At 40.3% G+C, this 20,326-nt stretch overlaps 1 protein-coding gene across 5 annotated transcripts in view; it reads right to left on the reverse strand.

Moving 5' to 3' along the window:
- Window positions 1–20,326, reverse strand: part of LOC125905074 (ras/Rap GTPase-activating protein SynGAP-like) — a 64,681-nt gene that overhangs the window by 12,708 nt on the left and 31,647 nt on the right. For all 5 annotated transcript variants that reach the window (XM_049602891.1, XM_049602894.1, XM_049602893.1 and 2 more), the window contains 8 exons: window positions 18,570–18,714; window positions 17,073–17,309; window positions 13,783–13,984; window positions 12,828–13,018; window positions 10,684–10,888; window positions 7,788–8,372; window positions 1,784–2,302; window positions 1,384–1,545 (listed from right to left, as the gene is read on the reverse strand). In XM_049602891.1, coding sequence (XP_049458848.1) covers window positions 1,384–1,545; window positions 1,784–2,302; window positions 7,788–8,372; window positions 10,684–10,888; window positions 12,828–13,018; window positions 13,783–13,984; window positions 17,073–17,309; window positions 18,570–18,714 — 2,246 coding nt within the window. The remainder of the gene's footprint in view (window positions 1–1,383; window positions 1,546–1,783; window positions 2,303–7,787; window positions 8,373–10,683; window positions 10,889–12,827; window positions 13,019–13,782; window positions 13,985–17,072; window positions 17,310–18,569; window positions 18,715–20,326) is intronic.

Below are 20,326 nucleotides of genomic sequence, written 5' to 3' on the forward strand. Positions count from 1 at the left end.
CCTTGTGAATAAATCCATTAAGTATCTGCGAATATTTATAACCAAAACTCTTATAGTGAAACAACATTTAAATTTCTCAAACAGACTAAAAAAGATCAAGACTATTTTCAATATTTGGCTTTAAAAGGGATCTGTCCATCATTGGCAGAGGTCTCCTTTCCAAAGCAGAGGGCCTGTCTCACTTTGCATATCCATCTTTGCCCTTATTTGTAAATAAATTAAAGCGACACTTACTTTTCTGGAAATTTTACACTTTTCTTTGTTTATTTTAAAATGCTATTAATAAGCTGATGGCACACTGAAATGTAAGTGAATTCCACCAGAAATAAAAAGTCATAATCGTACCATTCTCATGAAGAAACTCCGACCAATCATTGCATTCAGACCGAATGCAATGATTGGCCGAGTACCTGTCTGTCTTCCCCACGTGGAGACCTCCGACTGATGTAACTGCTTGCATAACAACTCATTCACCCTGAGCTTAAAAGGGACGTGATGGTCGCAGAGTTTCTGCTGGACAAGTATTTTTAGTTTGCCTCTAATGTAACATAGGCTGCAACGTTATATGACAACACAGCATCCAGTTGCTAATGGCTAACGTTAGCCTACTGTAGCGTAGCCTCTGAAACATTAATCTTCCTTGTGCGTTTCCACTTCCTAGTAACGTTAATGCTACAATCTAACGTTATTCTAAAACTCATCAGTCATCACTGACTCCGGTTGAGTTTTAAAATTCCGGAGTTGCGTTTGACTGTCTTGGTTGCAACGTTACACTCGCTCTCCTCTTCCGTGTATCTAACGTTACCTTGCCAACGCCTCATTATGTCTATCATAGACGTAATGAGGACGCAATGGAGGAGGGGGGAGTAGGCCTTTGGAGGGAGGTGGAATTGCAGGAGGAGGAGGATGGGACTTTGGAGGGAGGTGGGAGTTGTGGATGTTCAAATTTGTGCTGTATGAAATGCAAGAAAGGTAAGAGTAGCTTTGACCAAATGGTTAAAAAAAAAAAAAAAAGGCAGGGTGTGAAATACAGGGGAGTTCAGGAGAGCTTGCCTCCTCCTAATAAGACATAAGCTCAAATTTTGTGGTGTCTCTAAAATATTGACTTACTGCTATTTTTGATGTATATTTCTATTTTTCTGTATCATCATCATGAATCATGCAGAAATTTGGGCTATTAAAAATATATCATTCACACATGTATTGATTGTATTTCAGTGGTCATTTATACATCACATATGCTGACATAAAGCAAGTCCACCCTTGCAGCTGTAAATGTTTCTTTGCAGTAAAAGTCACAGTCAGTCCAGAAGAGTTAGCTACCCTGAAAACCATGGTATATTTCACACACTGTAAAAAGATGGGAAAAATGAAAATGCTGACCCTCTCTAGTCGTGACTCATCCATGCTCTTGGAGTACTCTTTCAGCTGACCCTCCCGATCCGGCCGCAGGCTCTCGATGTCAGCGGAGAGATGTGGCATGTTGGACACCCAGGCGACGGTCCGTTCATTGAGGGCCGGGGTGTTCAAGGTCGACTGAGAACCCTGAAACAACAACACCACGGGTGAGTCATGCTTTGAATTCATGTCTTCAAATTAGAAATGCTATATTTGACTTTTGCTGCAGTGACATGAGCCACATAATTGCAGCTAAATTTGTTTTCTCTCTCATGCCATTTCAAATAACCGGAAACATGTTAATATAATGCCACAGAGTAAAGTGAGTGTTTTCTGTACAGTTTTGGAACGTTATTTTAAATCAAAGCATTGCAGTTACAGTGACCTGTTTATTGCCTGGTTTGAGCAGATGCTGCTGTGGCGGCTGCAGTTGTGTCTGTTGAGACTTCTTGGTGTTTTTCGTGGGCGTGTCTGTTGACTCCTCAGCAGCTGCTTGTGGGCCCTGGTTCTCTTTGGCGGAGCTCGTCTGGTAGGGGAGTCCAGGAGCCGGACTGTCCGTCACCGACAGCTGTGTTTCCTGTGGTTGCTGCTGCGTCTGCTGTTGCTGCTGTTGATTTTGCTGTTGCGACTGCTGCTGAGAATGGCGCAATTTCGGCTGACTGCCGCTGAAGTTTGTGTCAGAGGAGTCGAGGAGGAGGTTCCTGCTCTGCGGGCGAACTTTTGGAGGTGTGGCGGTGGCTGGAGTATTGATGGACCGCTGTGACTTGAGGTGTGCTCCCGGAGCAATGGATGACTGGCGGACAGGGTGAACTGTAGTCGGTGGTGTGGCCAAGGAGGCGGGTGTACCCGTCCCAGTGCCTGACTGAGAAACGACTCCCATCAGGTGCTGCTGCTGAAGAGACTCCTGAGAGGAGAGAATGAAGTGACAGACAAAAAAGATATGAAAAAGAATGTTTACTGTGCTGAATTTCACAAAGGCAGGCACAACACTATCCACTCCCCCAACAGATTTGACTCAGGGACACCAAGAACAATAAAGGAAGCACATTCACTGCAACACTTTTTATCTAGACTGGCTCCTTCTTCTACAACCAAAAAAAGACATGCAATCTGAATCACTTGCAAGATTTGATAAGTACAAAAGAACCCACGCACAGCATCTTATATGGCTAGAACCACCATTCAAAGCAATTTTCGATGAGACATTAAAAGGCATTAAGATATAAAAGGGTGATATGAAAGACACACTAAAGCAGGATTTGGAAACAGTGAAATAAAATAGAAGATAAAGAAGCTAAAACTGAATAAAGCAGAAGAATAAAAATTACAGTGTAGTTACAGTGCAGTGCACGGTATGAATAGAACAGTCCCAAACTTAATTAAATAAAGGGCAATAGTTTAAAAACAATTGAGCCTTAATTAAAAATGACTTGGAGTTGGAGCAGACGTCAGGTTTTCTGGGTTTGTTCCAGATATGAAACTGAATGCTGATGTTTCATCTCTGAGGACAGAGACAGACCTGTCCGGGTCAATCTGAGAGGTCTGGATGGTGGGAGGGTAAGATCACAATATCATGTTTTGTGATTCTAGGGCTGTACCTGACTCAGAATTATGTCCGTCAAATCAGATTTGGCTGTTCAATACAAAAATTTGACTTTTTTTTTTTTTTCATCAAGCGTTTGATCGGGATTCAGCAAGACATTCAGGGTGACAGTGATGTTCGTGTAATACAATAAACAAGCCAAGTTACCCCTCCGAGCTAATGTGAGCTAAGTATGCTAACAAACTGTTAAAATGCAACATTTTTTGCCAGCACTAGATATCGTACAAAAGCGAGTGACTGTATTGTATTATGTTGCTGTGAGTTGTAAATTCACCACCTCTAAGCTCTCTTCCTGCGGGCAGCTGCCTCTCAGTTAGCATGGGCAGGAGACCAGTGTGAGAGCGAGAAGCGCTCACTCTGCAGCTAAATTTGGGGGCCAAAACATCCCCACACGTAAGCTGCACACAGACTGACCAAAAAAAAAAAAAAAAAACCTGACTTGAAGAATCTCAGTCAACTGAGGGGTCTCCAACTGATGATTATAATCTTTGACCTTCAGGGAGCAGCCCTATGGGATACTGTATCAATTCTTAAACCACTGTACTGATTTTTAATTAAAAGTTTTTGTGCAAAGATTTGTGAACATATAGCTAGCATAAACACAAAGAATATAGACCTATGAGGCAGACCAAGTCATAAAGGGCGCACGCCAAGCTACTAAAATTTAAAAAGTTGCAATATATCGCAATATATTGAATCGTAACCCCTGTATCATGTTACTTGTCGTATCACCAGCCAATACAAAGCCCTACTGGATGGACAGAAATGTGTTTTGGCCCTACACCATTTGGTACTTTATAAACCGACAGTACTATGTATGGATAAATGTATGGCTTGCTGTCGAGCTGTACAGGTAGAGATGTAGAGATGGATGGATGGATGGATGAAGCCCTGTTCTGACACACCATCTGTATTAATAAACAGGAGGCTTGTGATGTTTGTTCCATTAAGGCCCACGCAGCAGGACAGAAATAGCTCAAGACTACATGACTGTATCATTAAACACTATAATTTTACACAGACACACTGTAGTAAACTTATCAGTGTGATGTAGATCAGCAGCTCCCGAGTACATCATCAGCCAAAAGGGTCAGTTTAGATTCACTGAGGGCTGCTTAAAAAACACAAATATCCATCATCCATATCCACCAAGTGACAGTTTAATTTAAGTTCATAATGTGGGTTCCCGTGTGTATTAAAACTAATTAGACACCAACTGTACAAAACAACTTTTCTCCAGAGTTAATCAGCTTTTACTGGACTCACACAGTTTAACATCTGAGTCTGATCTGCAGTACATGGAGGGTGAAAGTATATATAATGTAATGATATGTGCAGTATCGACAGTTATGGCACTCTTTTCTGCCCCGCTGACCGACAGCTAAATTTCAGCCCTGTTGAAACAAGGACACACAGCATGATTGATGTCAAGCACTCAGCTCAGTTCAGCAGAGCAGACCACTGAATGATCCTGCTTCAGTGTGTTGTCTGTGGCGTAACAAGTGTCCCTCAAAAGTGCCCTTATATCCCTGTTTCATATTCTGCTGCTCATCATGAGAAGACCGTTCCTGTTTCATCTGGATCTTTGTTCTGCAACCTGACAATCAAGTCTGAACGCAGCGGAAAACAAAAGTACAAGCAGGATCTAATGCGAGGGCGAATTTTAATTCGTGCAGACATTTTTGTTGCTCAATCAAGGTGTTAAAATCACACTAAGAATAAATGACAAGACTCTTAACTATGTTGGGTAATTTGGCTTGAAATGAGAAAAAACAATCCAGGTATTTTTAAGGAAGAGAGAGATAATACATTCTTGGCTGTGACTGTTCTCATCACAACATTTATAGATCCAGAAGTGATAACACTGCATCTGCACTGAACTGGAGTGACTGTTAAAATGAAGGAAACAGAGGGACATAAGCCAGGAGATGTACTGATATGTACAATATACAAGAGTAGAATTAGACCAAAAAGTGCCACGCTTTAAAGGGACAGTTCACCCCAGAATCAAAAATACATATTTTTTCTCTTACCTGTAGCGCTATTTATCAATCTAGATTGTTTTGGTGTGAGTTGAAGACTGTTAAAGATATCCGCAACAGAGATGACTGCCTTCTCTTGTATATAGTGGAACTCGATGGCACTTGGCTTGAGGTGCTCAGAGTGCCAAAAGAAAAAAAAAAAAAAAAACGCAATGTCTCTTCCAGAAATCCTTACTGAACTACACCCACCAACTGCATCACCATGCAGAAGTAAGCGTGCATCTACTGCTAGCTCACCTAGCACCACTGAGCTAGCTAATGTTACAGCCAGTGGCTCAGCCTTGCAACAAATTTTTCCCAGTGGCCACTCGTGGTACTGCAGTGAAAAAATCCCCTGCAGCATTTCCTCCATAGACCACCATTATAAAAGAGACATCTGTAAAACTGTTGACAGGACACCTCAAATATAGACAATTTTTGAGTCATGGAGATTTTATATTTGTAAAACTTTCCTCAAGCTGAGCAAAGCTATTTAAAAATCTCTGATGTCATCACAATGTAAAGTCTATGTGCCAAGCAGAAACTCGCAGGCAGGGCCAGCAGGAGAAACACCACTGTGCATATTCAATGAGCTACATACCATGGAAGTAAACCCGGGAGTTAGAAAACTTTTTTGGCGCAAAGTGAGCAACTCCATTGGAAATTCAGCATTTAGGCTATTACTAAAATCTATGGTTGCTGCTCATGAATCTCTACATCTCATCCATGAGTAGATGCACTCTTCCTTCTGTGTGGTGGTACATTTGGTGTGTGGACCTTGGTGGAAAGAAAATAGTTCCTTCCTGAAACTGCTCACAATAAGGTCTGTGAATTGTCTCAAGTAACCGGGACATAATTTCTGGAAAGAGACATTGCTGTTCAAATGTACTTTTTTGGCACTTTGAGCACCACGAGCCGAAACATTCTTTGTACGGTTTCCTTCATTTTAGCAATCACTCAAATTTGGTAAAAAACGCAGTATAATCACTTTTGGATCTATAAATGTTGTGATGAGAACACAGTCACAGCCAGGAATGACTTTTCTCAGTTTTCTTAAAAAATACCTGGATTGTTTTTTTCTATTTCAAGCCAAACTGCCAAACATTGTTAGAGTCTTACAATTTATTTTTAATATGACTTTAACACATTGATTGACTGATTGACTATGCAGATTTTTTGTTTTGGGCTCAATAGCCTATCTGATGGTTTTAAAGTAAAACCAAAAATCTTGAAAGTTTATCCTACTCTTATATGAAGGATATAAATTTTAGCTATATTTGTTTTTATCTTATTTGACCACTCAAAATTTTAAGGGGGTTGAATAATGATTTTGACGAAAATGGGATGGACAAAATAATAGAAACACCACAACAAGTGGTCAAGTTTGAAGATTAATAATGACATAAATAATTTTAAACATGACAGACAGCTAGAAAAGTAGTTGGAGATCTATGCTACAGATACAAGTGAACAATTGACCCTTCGTTAAGTCCCACTCCTCGGACACAGACTGGCCAATCTAATGTAGCACTGACCAGCTCTGACAAAGGTCCGACAACATCATGGCTGTGCTCCATAGATTCTCGTGCTATTGTTTCAGCTTTCCTTCTTTTTCAGGCTGGTTTTGTGGATTTGGAGCTAAATGTTGTGTCTGGCGCACGACGTGTATTAATGATAATTAATTAATGTTGGAAAAAGATATACGTTTCTTCCCTGTTCCAAAACCAAAATCAAACCCTGTAAAGTGTAGGGTTAGCTAGCTAGCTACTGAAGATATAGCCTATTGAATGTATACACATGCTGCTTTTGCTTTTCAATGATTATAACAGTGAAAAAAAGACCGACCCTGCTGCGCAGGAACCAGTGAAGGGAAGCAGGAAACTTTGCTGATATTCAACCAGCTGTGTGTCATCGCAGTGTACATAGATGAACGTTGTTTGACTTTCACCATGCCCATCTACTGGCAGAGGTTCAGTGGCTGGTGGCGCAAGGGGAAGCCAAACACCGTTCAGCTGCACACACTGCGACGCCACACAGCTGGTTCAGTATCAGCAAAGTCTTGTGTGGCGATCAGCAGTGATGTGGTGGTTCACTTTGACACTGATCTGTAGCCTATAGTTCGGCTTTAGCTTCTAACTATCTTTGTCTTTTTCACCTGTTGTTGCTGCTGAGTCAGTTTGACATCCTGGATATATCCTTCAAACACAGACTGTAGACGGAATCACTGTTTCATGTTTCCAAAAATATGATAATATTTCTTCAGAGTGTGCAGTTAGTTACAGAGTGGGCTCCATGCTTACTTGAACACCCTGAAGGACCATTACAAAGGGGCGGGGCTTATCAAAGGGTCAAGTGAAATGAATGACAGTCTGTGTACATTTTGTGTTTTTGGACAAGTCATCCAACCAGTGGTGCTCTTTAAAACACAATACCATACAGGCTATTCCACTACAGTAACTATTGAGATGAAGACCAATTACTATACATTAATTAATAGGCAGAGAGATGTTCTGTGGGTACAAATTTAGGTTTACTGGTTTAATGCAAAACCAAATCATAATTTCTTAGGCAAGAGTGGTGATGTTGATTTATACTATGGGAGTCAGCTATATAGATAAAATGGTGAAGCTATATTTCACACACGTTTTTCTATATTTATTTCATATGTAAATTTTGCAAATATCTGTGTAAAATATGATGGTAACCCTGCATATTATTACAAGCTGTCTTTCTGTAACATTTGAAGTGCATTGAGAGATTCCTACCTGCACCTGCAGTGACAGCTGGTGCCAGGCAAAGTCATTGCTCTGATTCTGCCGGGTGAAATCATCACTGTAGCTGTGTGAGTGGACAATGCTAGGCTGCACCAGACTGCTTTGTGACCGCAGGGCGGACAAGTCCTCGCTGCGGGAGAAAGCACTGTTGCCAAAAGCCGGTGCATAGTCGTGGTGGCCATTCTCGGGCTCGGGGGCGAGGAGGAGAGGAGGGGGATGCTGTTGAGACTGAGACTGAGCCGGGGAGTTCTGGGCAGCCAGATGGAATAGCGGGTTTTGGAAAGAGAGGGGGAAATGCATGGCCGCTGCTGCCTGCTGCTGCTGTTGAGAGATGGATTCAGTGGGCCCCCCTATGTGGCCCATCTGGCTCAGCCTCAAACCCGAGCCTGAAGAGCCCGCTGGCATATGCCCTCCCATACGAAGAGGACCGCAGAGGTTTCCGAAGCTGTGGCCCAGACCGGCGATTGAGGCTTGAGAGGAGGTGAGCATGTCTCCCACAGAGTTTAGGTTGGAAATGCTGTTCATACGGGAATCCTGAAGGTCCATCATGGACACACTTTTATTCACACTATGGACCTGAGAGAAACAATAAAAACATTTATCGTGTTTGCTGGATTTTGGACTGAATTTTATGATGTACAAAAACATTGTTCAAGACACATTCTACTCCATTTTTAAATGTACAGTAGATGGATGTATTTTCCATTTTAGATTTAAACACATTAAGCTGTCATGTGTAGTTACACTGAAGCCTTTTGACAGCTAAATGCATTTATACAGTAATGCTAGACTCTGCTGTATATTGCATTATTCCATCTAAGCCTATCCCTGTACCATGCTCTTTCTTAAAACCCTGTTTACACATCATTTTTTATTGGTTTGTTGTCTTTTCATATCTCTTAATGCCTTCTTATGTCTTGTGTAAAGCACATTTAATTGTCTTTCATTAAACAGTGGCATCACAAAAACTTGCTTTGCCATGACATGCTTTACTGGATCATTTGAAATTCCAAATTCCTTAATTAATGCAATTTTTAGACCTTAAATGTAATTACATTGGAAGATCTTACATTGCAACCCCATTCTGTGTAATCAAATCAAAAGTCAGACTTGAAAATGGCTTTGATGATTAAATGATCACAAAAATGTTATTATGATCTTAAGTTCAATTATTTGCTCTCAAAAAAAAAAAAATCTTCTCGTCATTGAAATTAACAAAAATCTTCTAAAATTGCAACCAGACGAATCATGTTTTCAAGCTTATGCTTTATTTGCTTTGGCAGATACGTCTGGCCCCCCTCCCGTTCAAACAGATTTCTAGACAATCAGACATGGGTCGGGCCATTCACAACAATCTAATATGGGGTGGGTTTGATATGGATATAATGTCTGACAATGCTTGCGCTTAACGCAAATTAAGTAATAACGTTATTCTTGGCTCGTGCACTCTCACGCCAGGACACAAATGTGCATTTCCCAGGACAGTGAAGGCATGGCCTGCCTTACTCTGCATCTGACAGTCTTACCCTGACATTCTTCTAACTCATCTCACTCCTCTTGTCAAACAGCACGTTCACATGCCGTGTTTTTCATGCCCTGAAATCCACCACACAGAAATTGCACTCAAAAACGAGAGCAGTGCTGTCATGACGCACAAGCGTCCCTGAGCACCTGTTTTCAGCCCCTGACGGATATGTCCTGAGATCAACACAAATCAGCTTTTGGAACACTGAAGCGTGCACCGCATGTCATGTGAAAGTAACAACCAATCACAGCCTTGAAATATATTTCCCTTCTTTGATAAATATCAATCTGTGGTAAATATGGAGAAGAAATTGATCACTTTAGCGCAGGACTACACAGAGCTTTACATCTGTCCCACAGACAGTATTTTAGACCCAATACACACTTGCAAAACAACGCCTGACAGAAGATCAGCTCTGCACTCAAGACTTCTGGTAAGTAGGCTATGATGCAGTGCTGATATGGTTGCTTGGCAACCTCAGACGCAACCTGCCTCCGCACTCTTGAAAGTTGGCACAGAGGAAGCACAAGAGTGGCACCCAGCGCCCAAACTCATGTTTTCCAAGCCTTTAAAGACATGACAATGAAGGAAACAAGTTCTGGCCAATCAGAGGGGAGAGTAGGGAATCACATGCCTTCACTATACTGGGAAGCATCTGCTTTTCTTGCTGGGACACCACAGTGAGGCATTTTCTAAACATCTAAGATGGCTGCAGCTGATGTGGAACTTTCTGTTGTAGCATTATTTTCAAATTCTGATGGTAACAGCGGCAAAACTCTCTGCACAGTGTAGACCTTTTACGTAGCTCTGCGACTTTGTCTTTGACTTTGTTTCATTGCTCTAATTGGTTGTAGGTCTATCCAATTGTGTCCAAAGACCATTTCTATCTACGCCCCTTGTAAACTGAAAATGAACTGAGATGCTAGGCTAAGACTGCAATCAAACCTATTCTCAAATCGATAAAAGTGTGATACCACCATAATATCATGTTGTGTTATTGTCTAATGTAACTACTTATTTAAGAAGGGTTAGGGTTTTCAGTCTATTCATCTCACTTCAGCCATTTTTCACAGCAGCAAAATATATCAAGTGGACTGAAAAAGCAATTGATTATATTATTCTAGCAGGCTACCTAAAGTTTCATTTGTATTTTTCAAATGACTAATTTCTATAATAAAAAAATCGATACTTGGCACTGTGTGGCGATATGATATTGCAACGCAACAATATTGTGATACTATGCTTTCCCACACCCCTCGTATCTCATAAAAATGTACATACTGATACTGATAGAGAGGGCTCACATAGCTGCAGAGATGAGACATAAATCAGCAAATAGAACCAGACTATGTGACATCATACCTTTGGATCAGGTTCAGTGATGTCCGAGCTGCTCGTGCAGTATGCAGGGCTAGATCGAGCCAGCGGCGGGCGGGTCACATAGAACACCTCCCTCGACGAGCGGAGGTCTCGTTCTGCCTGACGCCTCATGTTCAGATTAGATGAGAGGGATTCTACAGCTGAGACTCCGGTCGTCGGGGACGGCAGCCGAGAGATGTCTATTGAACTGCAGATAACACACGAGACGGAAATGTTTCAAATCGCTGTGAAAAGTTTTTCAACACTGTCTTGTAGATGCTTCTTTTTTGTATTATCCCATTTAATTTTAAACAATGTGTTCTGTATGGAGAGAAATAAAAGTGTATGTGAGGAATATCTCCTTGCAAATCCCTCATCATTTCCTGCATGGCATTGTAAGCTCTGAGCACTTTAATTAAAGAGTGAGTTTTTTTTAGAATCACTTTCACAGGCCTATGTGTGAATGTGTTTTTCCTCATTTCCCAATTATCTTATGCAACACCTTGTAGGGGTCCTGACCCGAGGCCACCAGGATACCCATGTCCCACCTACTGTTTGCTTTACATATTGTATGGTTGGAAAATATACTCAAGGAAACTTGGCTTGTTATTTTTGTAAAGCTGTAAATTAAAGTTCAAGCTAAATTTAAAAAAAAAAAATTATATATATATACAAATTGGCTGGTAGCCGAGGATGAACTGGAAAAATATGGAGATAAATTAAAGAAGAATGATCTTGCTTTTCCTTATTTTCTGTCATTATATGTAATGTCACAAAGGTCGGATATTCATATCAAACGTGGCCAGAGTTTCAAATAACAAGGTGAACATATGCAGAGTTTATCCCTGTGTGCAAAAATCTCAGGCTTCCAACCTTTTTAAATACTTTGTTTCCAATATTTTTTATCTTTTGGCGACATCCTGACATCACCTTGTGACAGGTTTCTTTATTTGGTCATCTGCGTCAAGCGTACTACTCCAATTGTTTACATTACGTAGCCTACTCTGCTACATAAAGCGTCAGGGAAACGTGTAATCTTTGTTGCAGATGTTGTTTATTTGCCCCTGACTTTGGATCATATTCCTACTGGAACATGTCCAGTTGGTAATTTTCTGGTTTAGAAGCTTTTACTGGTGTTTTTTTCTCCATGGTATAAAGTGTCATAGTCTTTCCCTGGCTGCAATGACACTGCAGAGATACAGAAGATGCAGAAATGTTGACCACTCGGGGCATAGACAGTATGAGAAATATAAAGTGTCGATCATTTGTACTCACAGTGGAGAGTTTTTGATCCAATGCAGCTGTCTTTAAGATTTTACTGTGTGCAAGAACTACACAAGTGTTATTATGCAGTGTGGAGTTCCATTACGCAACAATTATTCAGTGAGGAGAAGACATGACCTCCATCCTGTCACTCACACGTAGGCTGATACCTCTGCAGTCAGAGCTACGAGGAGTGGCAGGTGTGTCTCCCCTTGTGTTGCTTTGAATTTCCAGACGTTTGAGCTCTGTCCTCTCACGCCTGCCTGCAGCACACTCAAGTCATTCTCATTCAATTACATATTTACTGCTACAGAATGGGCTAGCGCTTGGTATAGTTAACACAAAATATCTGCAGTGGAGCCCTCTGATATTACCACTGTTTTTTCTCGTACTTAAAGAGTTCTTATTTAAACAGTTATGCCGTAATGAGAGCAACCGTCTCTTGACAATAGCAGAGTGCCGACACGAATTAAAAACACAGTCTGGGAACAGATGGTGCTGGCAATTACTGATTGATAAACTGCTTTAAAAGCCTGAAGAGGTGCATTAGCATTAGCATTATGGGCTCTTAGAAATATGCCAGTGTTTTGTTTGGAGCTAATTTATCTTCATTTATTGCGTATTCTTGGCCTTTTTATGTGCTGCTGTTAATTACACACATGTGAAACTGTAATTCCACTGTTTATGTGCAGTAGGTGCATATTTGCAATTGTGACCAGTCACATTGTCTTGATTAAGTCACAGCAGGGATCAATTCTCTGTTCAGATGCAAAAGCAGCATTTGCCATTACCCATCTTGGCACACAGTTCATGACAGCGGCGCACTCTTTGAGGTGTGGAAGCGATAACAAAAATACATAACAAAGGAAACCATGAGAGGATACCTGTTTAAGTCGCGCATCATAAGGCTTTGGAAGTCAGAGGACATGAGACGATTGAAAGATGGCCGCGAGAAGAGTCTGTCCTTCGGTCGGTCAGGCTGGTGATTTGTAGGCATGTGGAGCTGCGGGTTCCTCAAGGCGACGCTGATATCATTCAGCAGCCGTGGTAGGGGTCCAAGTTTGAGAATAGCATCCTGCAGCATGGAGAGGTTTTTCAGAATTTAAAAAAAATCCAAAGCTCGCATGAATTATACCAGGAGTTCCCAACCTTTTAATTATGTTGTAGCTATCCAGACAACTACAAAGAGGGCAAGATGAAACCGATTACCTCATGCACTGATGACCTACTTCAGTTCAAAGTCATTATCCTGCTAACACATGCATTATACATATTTAATTTTGGGAATAAAGCGAGCTTGGTACTCAGTTTCGGCAGATATCCTTATTAAAGGTGTCTGAATCTGTATCAGGAGAGAGATTATTCAGAGTTTTATGCAGCTCTGTAGAAAATGTTCCACAGCCCAGTACTTGCCCATGCCCCAGGGACGGGAAACCTCTGCTATGTACAGTATGACTCACTTTTTCATTCACAAATTCAAATGTCATTCAGAAAAAGCAGAAAAATTATTTTATGAAACACAGAGTGCAGCAATTAAAAAGCACATAACGTTTAGGCAATTCAGGGCGGAGCATGAATTATTTAGAACTTTCATTATGTTAGGACTACAGCACAATTTCAATAAATTAACAGAGCAAGCACCAGAGTTAAATATTAAAGGACTAATTCCACCTCAGTTTTAATGGAGTTCAAATAATATTCATGTGTCTATGTCTGATAGATAGAAAACTGCAGAGCCTCATTTTCCAGCTCTCCCCCCTCTCTCTCTACATTCTTCAGTTAGAGAAAGAAATCATATTAGATGTTTCATTTCATGTTCCGGCAAGTTATTCCACCTACCTTGCTAAGCTGGCCCATGACTTCCCACAGTAAGCTGTGGAGCATGGACAATTCTCTGCCAAGGTCAATGTAGCCCTCAAACCCTCCGGCGTTTCCTCCAGCGTCCATGTTGGAAATCTCATAGAGGAACTGCTGCATGGAGCCCCACTCCATCTCCAGGAACTCATTCATGAAATACATGTATTCCTCCTTAGGTCCGAATCTGCAGAGACGATAATGACAGGATATGTGATGGCGGAGAAGACGATGGAAACTGTACAGTGTGACGAGGAAGTGGAAGGAGCTACTGTTTAATGTTCTGGTGTGTGTAGGAGTTGAGTTAATAAAATCTCATATAGAAAGGCACAGTCCCTCAAAATGTGTACAGCAGTTGATATCGAGAGATGCTTTGATCCTGTTTGAATTGTGACATTTAAAAGATAAATTTAAATGAAAGTCAGTGTGTCGTAAAAGTGTTTAATGTTTAGATGTCATAACTTTCTCTCTCGCTGGAGCTACGATGCCTCTGTGTTTGGAATCAGAGTGTACTCACACAAGCAAAAGTTGTTGCTCGTTCTTTCACTTACTGACTGATAAAAAGACCAGGGGCCGTATTCACAAAGCTTCCTTGTGCTAAAAGTTGCTCCTAGTGACAAAAATTCGAAGAAAATCTTGTGACGTTTTCTTAGAATTTCCCCTTAAAGTTAAGACTAGATCCTTGTTAAGATAAAAGTTATTCACAAAGTGTCTTAACCCTAAAAGAGCTCTTAAGGTGAAAAACTGTTAGGAGTAGAGAGGAGGACTTTTAAGAGGGTTAAGTGTTTCTTAAGCAGAGGAGAAAATGGTGGAAACATAAAGAGGTCGGAGAAACATTCTCCAAATACAGGATGACAATTTATGTTAATAAAATGCTACAGATTAGATGGTGCAAGGGCAGTATGTGTGATCGATCTCATTTCCCACCCAACACAATATTGCTATAACTCCAAAAATAAAATGACTGCAACACTGAGATATTTGAAAAACTGGAACAGTGCAGCAGTGATGACTTGGTTCTGTTAAAACCTTCCATCAGCAGAGCGATCGCACAAACAGAAGCACATTCACAGTCAGCAGTTCAGGTTATTTCCACTGGGTGTCCACACCTTGCAGGCTCACAGAAGGGCGTGTTTGTGACAACCAATCACATCTGTTAAAAGCAAGCATCATACCTAACAAAGGGGGCCAACCACACCTCCTCATTAAGATAAAAGTTTCTGTCCCCAGAGTTGCTCTTATAACTTTCCTACATCACTCCTAAACTAGGACTCCTTAGTTAGGAGCTCTCTGAGAGTGTAATAGGGCTGCAACAATTAGTCGACTAATCAACTATCAAAATAATCGGTGACTATTTTAGTAGTCGACTAATCGGTTTGAGTCATTTTTCATAGAAAAGTACTATAAAAGTACCCCAAAATACTCTTATTGCAGCTTCTTACATTCAGATATTGGCAGCTTTACACACTCTCCCATGACGGTGAACTAAAACACAACATTAGATGACATAGTTTTTGGGTTTGGGAGAGACAGACCGACATTTTTCAACATTTTATAACATTTTTCAATAAAGTGATTAGTCGACTAATAGAAGAAATAATCGACAGATTAGTCAACAATGAAAATAATCGCTAGTTGCAGCCTTAGAGTGTAAGATGATGTTATATTTGTGTTAAGGTAAAGGCCATGTTGATGTTGGTGATGTATAGTGTGCGAGACGTGCGAAGCGCCTTCACACAAAACTAAATGGTTCTACCACAAACCTACAACCAACTATGACTTCCCTGTGTTGCAAAGTTATCTTTATCTTTTAAATTCACAAATATCTTATGTGTAATTCATGGCACAATACAAACTAGAAAATCATTTGTCTCTTCCGGTTGCCTATGGTACGAATTTTTACCCAAATAAGGTCTCATGGGGGACACAGGTACAGGAGGGACTTCGCCTTTCTAAATGCCTTTCTAATTAAAAAAGGCAGATGAACTGTGATTGCCTTCTCTGTTGTTGTTCCACACTTTTGTTGTCCTGCACATGCTGTACTCAATCTGGGATTAAAACAATATACAGTGAGTAAACATTGAGTATGTTCATAACCACACTATGAGTCACTCTTGGTTCTGATCGTACTGGAGACACAATATTTTACAGAGAACATTGACAATCAATATCTTTTAAAAGAAATTGTCATTAACTTGCACGTACAAACACGACAGAGGCTGAACCTGGAAAACACGAGTCACATGTTTTTATGCTGCAATATCCTGGTTTTCATACCCAGGTTTCTGAAAGATGTTCAAACAAATAACCAAGAAACTCCATAAAAATAAAAATAAAAATAGTGCATGTGTAAACACACCTCACTGTGAAAGTCATAACTCGAGGAAATGGGGATGACTCATCATCACATGAAGTATACAGTTTGGTCAAGAAGGGAGAGAAATACAGGGAAGATGTCTCTTTTCAAGGTTTTTAGGCACTGTATGTTTTTCAATTGATCATTTTGTTTATAAGATGTCAGAAAATGGTGAAAACAGCCACAATAACTTCCCAAAGTCTGAGGGGATATCGTCAAATTACTTTTACCAGAAGTCCAACACCCAAACATATTTAATTTACAATGATTTAAAACAGAGAAACAAATCCTCATTGGAGAAGCTGGAAACTTTAGATAAGATAATGATGACATAAGTTATGTTACTGCCAAAAGTATAACATGTTGATCATTTGCATCCAGTGTTTCTGAATTGTAAAGTCTATTAAATTACCACCAAGCTTTTAATGTCTTGGGGTGTTGATGGCTTAGTGGTAGAGCAGGCGCCCCATGTACAAGGCTGTTGCCGCAGCGGCCTGGGTTCGAATCCAGCTTGTGGCCCTTTGCTGCATGTCATCCCCCTCTCTCTCTCCCCCTTTCACACTCACCTGTCCTGTCCATTAAAGGCAAAATGGCCAAAAAAAATCTTTAAAAAAAAAAAAGCTTTTGATGTCTTAATTATACAATGGGAGCACATTTAAGCCACATTTAATATTCAGACAAATGTCAGTAAGGGGCACAGGTTGAAAATATGAAATGTGTCACAGCTGAAAGCCCTGGAGCTCACCGTGGGTGAGTAACACTTTATACCCTCACAGCCAAAACGGCAAGACTCTATTTCCGTGATGTTGCTCCGTGACATGCATCCCACCTCGCACACGCATCAATGTCTAACAAATCTAAAAATAAACTGAATCAAATTAATGTTGGTATAAGAGGACAGACGATGACAAGGACTCACTTGCTGAAGCTGGCCAGGTTCTGCATCACCTTAGCTATGAGCGTGAGTGTGCGGGACGTGCGCTCAGCAGGGTACTCCTGCATTAGGTTGAACAGGGAGGGGGACATGATGGCCGGGCACATGAAGCGAAGAAACAAGGAGGAGCTGATGAGGCTGTCGGCGAGATCCTCTCTTCCACGCTCAGCACATCTTGCTCTCCACGAGGCGAAAACTTCCTTCAGCTCCCGAGGAAATATGCTGAAACAAGAGCATGATTTTATTACCCCACTGTCAAGGAGAAAGGCAAGATCAAATCCAGCAGCTTATCCAAAGCCCTCAGGAATTCAGCAAGGTCAGGAGACTAAAATATACGGAAAATTACTGGATCATACCCTGCTCAGGATGGAGAATGTGTTTATGAAACCATTTTTCAAACAGCCTTACATGTTGTTGATGATTATATCACTGAGGATAAAAACACATCTGAACTGTTAATGATCATGTTAAATTCGGTTATGTCTGTTTTGTGTCAGAGTTTTCATATAGAAAGCTTTTATATTGTTTTTACTATGGAGACAAATAGCAGGCATATATTGTATCAACTGCTAAGAAAATAAATTGTAACTGTAAAGCTTAAATTTAAAACAGAGAGTTTGACCTTAAACCCTAAAAAAACATGACAATGCAACCAAAATATAAATAAAAGTTTTTCTGTATTTCAAATCATTTAAAAAATTAATTTATAATCTTTTCCCACAGATTATATAACTGTTTCAATAAAAAATGTTCATAGTTTCAAAACTTTCATTTTCCAGCTGGCTTTTGTCTCTCTGCTGTGGAGGGTTGGGGTCAGCAGAGAAGGTTGTGACCTTGCTCAATCGTGCTGCCTTCAGGAAATGTGGGGATTGGGAAAGCTGAGACTCTGAATTTTCTAAACACCAAGAGAAATGCTGCAGGAAATAGTCCGAAAACCCAGACGTGAGTTAGCATCTTTGTACTCCCGCTTCCCCTCATCTCAAAGTCACTAGGTTTTCATGTAATGGGTCTTTGGTTAGACACCTGATATAAGATCTTTAACATTTTGTTCTCCGACATAAAGTACGTCAGTGAATACCCCACTCATAAATTTGGAAGATTTTACTTGTCTTAAAAAAGGCAGTAGTTAACAAGTGGCTAAACGAGACTTCAGAGATTCTAGGGGATATTAAACTCCACAATGCCAAACACAAACACAACACTTTTTACTCCTGGTGATTGCATTTAAACTTTCAAAAACATAACAGTGGTGTTCGTTTGTGAACATTATTTTGCTGAACAAAATGTTTATGTATCATGAACTTGGCCAACAAAAAACATCATCCCCACAGCACTCTGTTTAAGTATATGGTGTGGACCAAAATGGACACCAGACAGAGACAGCTGCGGGATGTTTTACACCCACATGGCACCAATCAATATGACTACAGAACAGATACATGTATACTGTTTTCTGAGGGGTATAAATGGGAATAAACTAACCAGAGGGAGTTGATGATCTTGCAGAGCAACAGCTCACAACACATTCGAAGGTTGGCTTGATGGTCGGCAAGGACAGACGGTGGGACACGCATGGGATCCACCTCACAGTTCTCCTCAGACTCATATAAGGCTCGAATGAAGTCACCTGCAAGATGGAGAACACACAATCGCAATATTACCCGATATGCATATTTGATATTGATATTTGTCAACATGAGTGACTCTCTCACAGCCAGAAACCAGAGAAGTAAGTCTCAAACTTGTGATGTCATCGAGTGTAAAGTCTGAAGCTGCTGTATAGACAAAATGACCCACTCAGTTGTAAGACAGAAAATGTTTGCATACACTCAGATCACTCCCCTGGGTGCTCTCAGTGGCATCTATAACATCTTTCCCAATTCACTGTCTATGGAGCAGCTCCAGACTTACTACATGATGACAGCACAAATTTGAGTTCTAGCACTCTAGTTTTTGGGTGTGAAAGAAATGTATCAATATTCTTGGACTGTTTCAGACCATAGGAATAACATGTATGAATTTTTAGAGTGGGTGTAGTTCCTCTCAAAGGGCCCAGTGTGTAGGATTTAGTGGGATATACTGGCAAAACTGGAATATAATATAATATAATATAATATAATAAGTATGTTTTCTGAAGTGCATAATCACTTTAAAATAAGAATTGTTGTGTTGTCGTTATCTTAGAATGAGCTGTTAATATCTACATAGGGAACCCGTCCTTGTCTACAGGGATCGCCATGTCGCACCGCCATATTTCTACAGTAGCCCAGAAAAGACAAACCAAACACTGGCTGCTTTATTCTGTGTTTTTACCAGTTCAAATCACCTAGTTTGTTTTGAAGAGGAAGAGACTTATGTAGATAATTCGGCTCTTGGTAAAAACCTGAACATCTTAAGTCATCAGAGAAAAAAAGGTGAGCACAGATTAGCAGGTGCTAGGCTAGCAGCCCGTCTCCTATACGCCAAACAGCGTAGGAGAAACACTGATTTTTAACATGAAATTGTTTTATTCAGTGTTTCTACCAGTGTTAATCACCCGGTCTGCTCATTTTGGAGAGGAAGAGACCTCTGTGAATACTTCAGCCCCTGGTAAAAATCTCCTGAACAAATAACACTGGAGGAATTCGAACTATCCTCACTGCTTTTTCCTCATTTCCTCTGTAATAAAATGAAAATATGTCACTAAAGTACTGTATAAAATGATTATGAAATATGTTAAATGAGCTAAAATGTGAATGATCAATTCATTAAAGAATGGCTGTTTGGAGGAAGTTAATATAGTTAATAATATTAAAACTTAAAAATATATAAATTTAAAATCTATAGCACTTGTAATAAATGAGATAAAACAAAACTTCTGGTATGTCTTCCTTTGGGACTACAGATACTGGATTGTGTGATCCAACTATTCTCACGATTTTTCTTTCACTGTATGAGAGAATAAAAGAAGAAATTAGCATTTGATGTTGGGACACTGAAATTAAAACACAACTCCTGTTTGTTGATTTGACATTTAGACAGGTCTTCTAATCACTAGTGTTTCTAAAATGCTGCTACAACAATAAAAACAAGTCATTTGTGAAAATGTCACAAATGTTTCACAAAGCAGATCAAACAATCTCAACATTAAACAATGTTGCAGTCTTTTTTTTTTTTTTGGCTAAATGACAGATGTTCATGCTGGAATTTAGCCAAGTCGGACACAGCTTCAAATACATCTGATTACACACAGGGACATA

Source organism: Epinephelus fuscoguttatus, linkage group LG17 (genome assembly GCF_011397635.1).
Source record: "Epinephelus fuscoguttatus linkage group LG17, E.fuscoguttatus.final_Chr_v1".
In the NCBI taxonomy this organism is placed as follows: Eukaryota; Metazoa; Chordata; class Actinopteri; order Perciformes; family Serranidae; genus Epinephelus; species Epinephelus fuscoguttatus.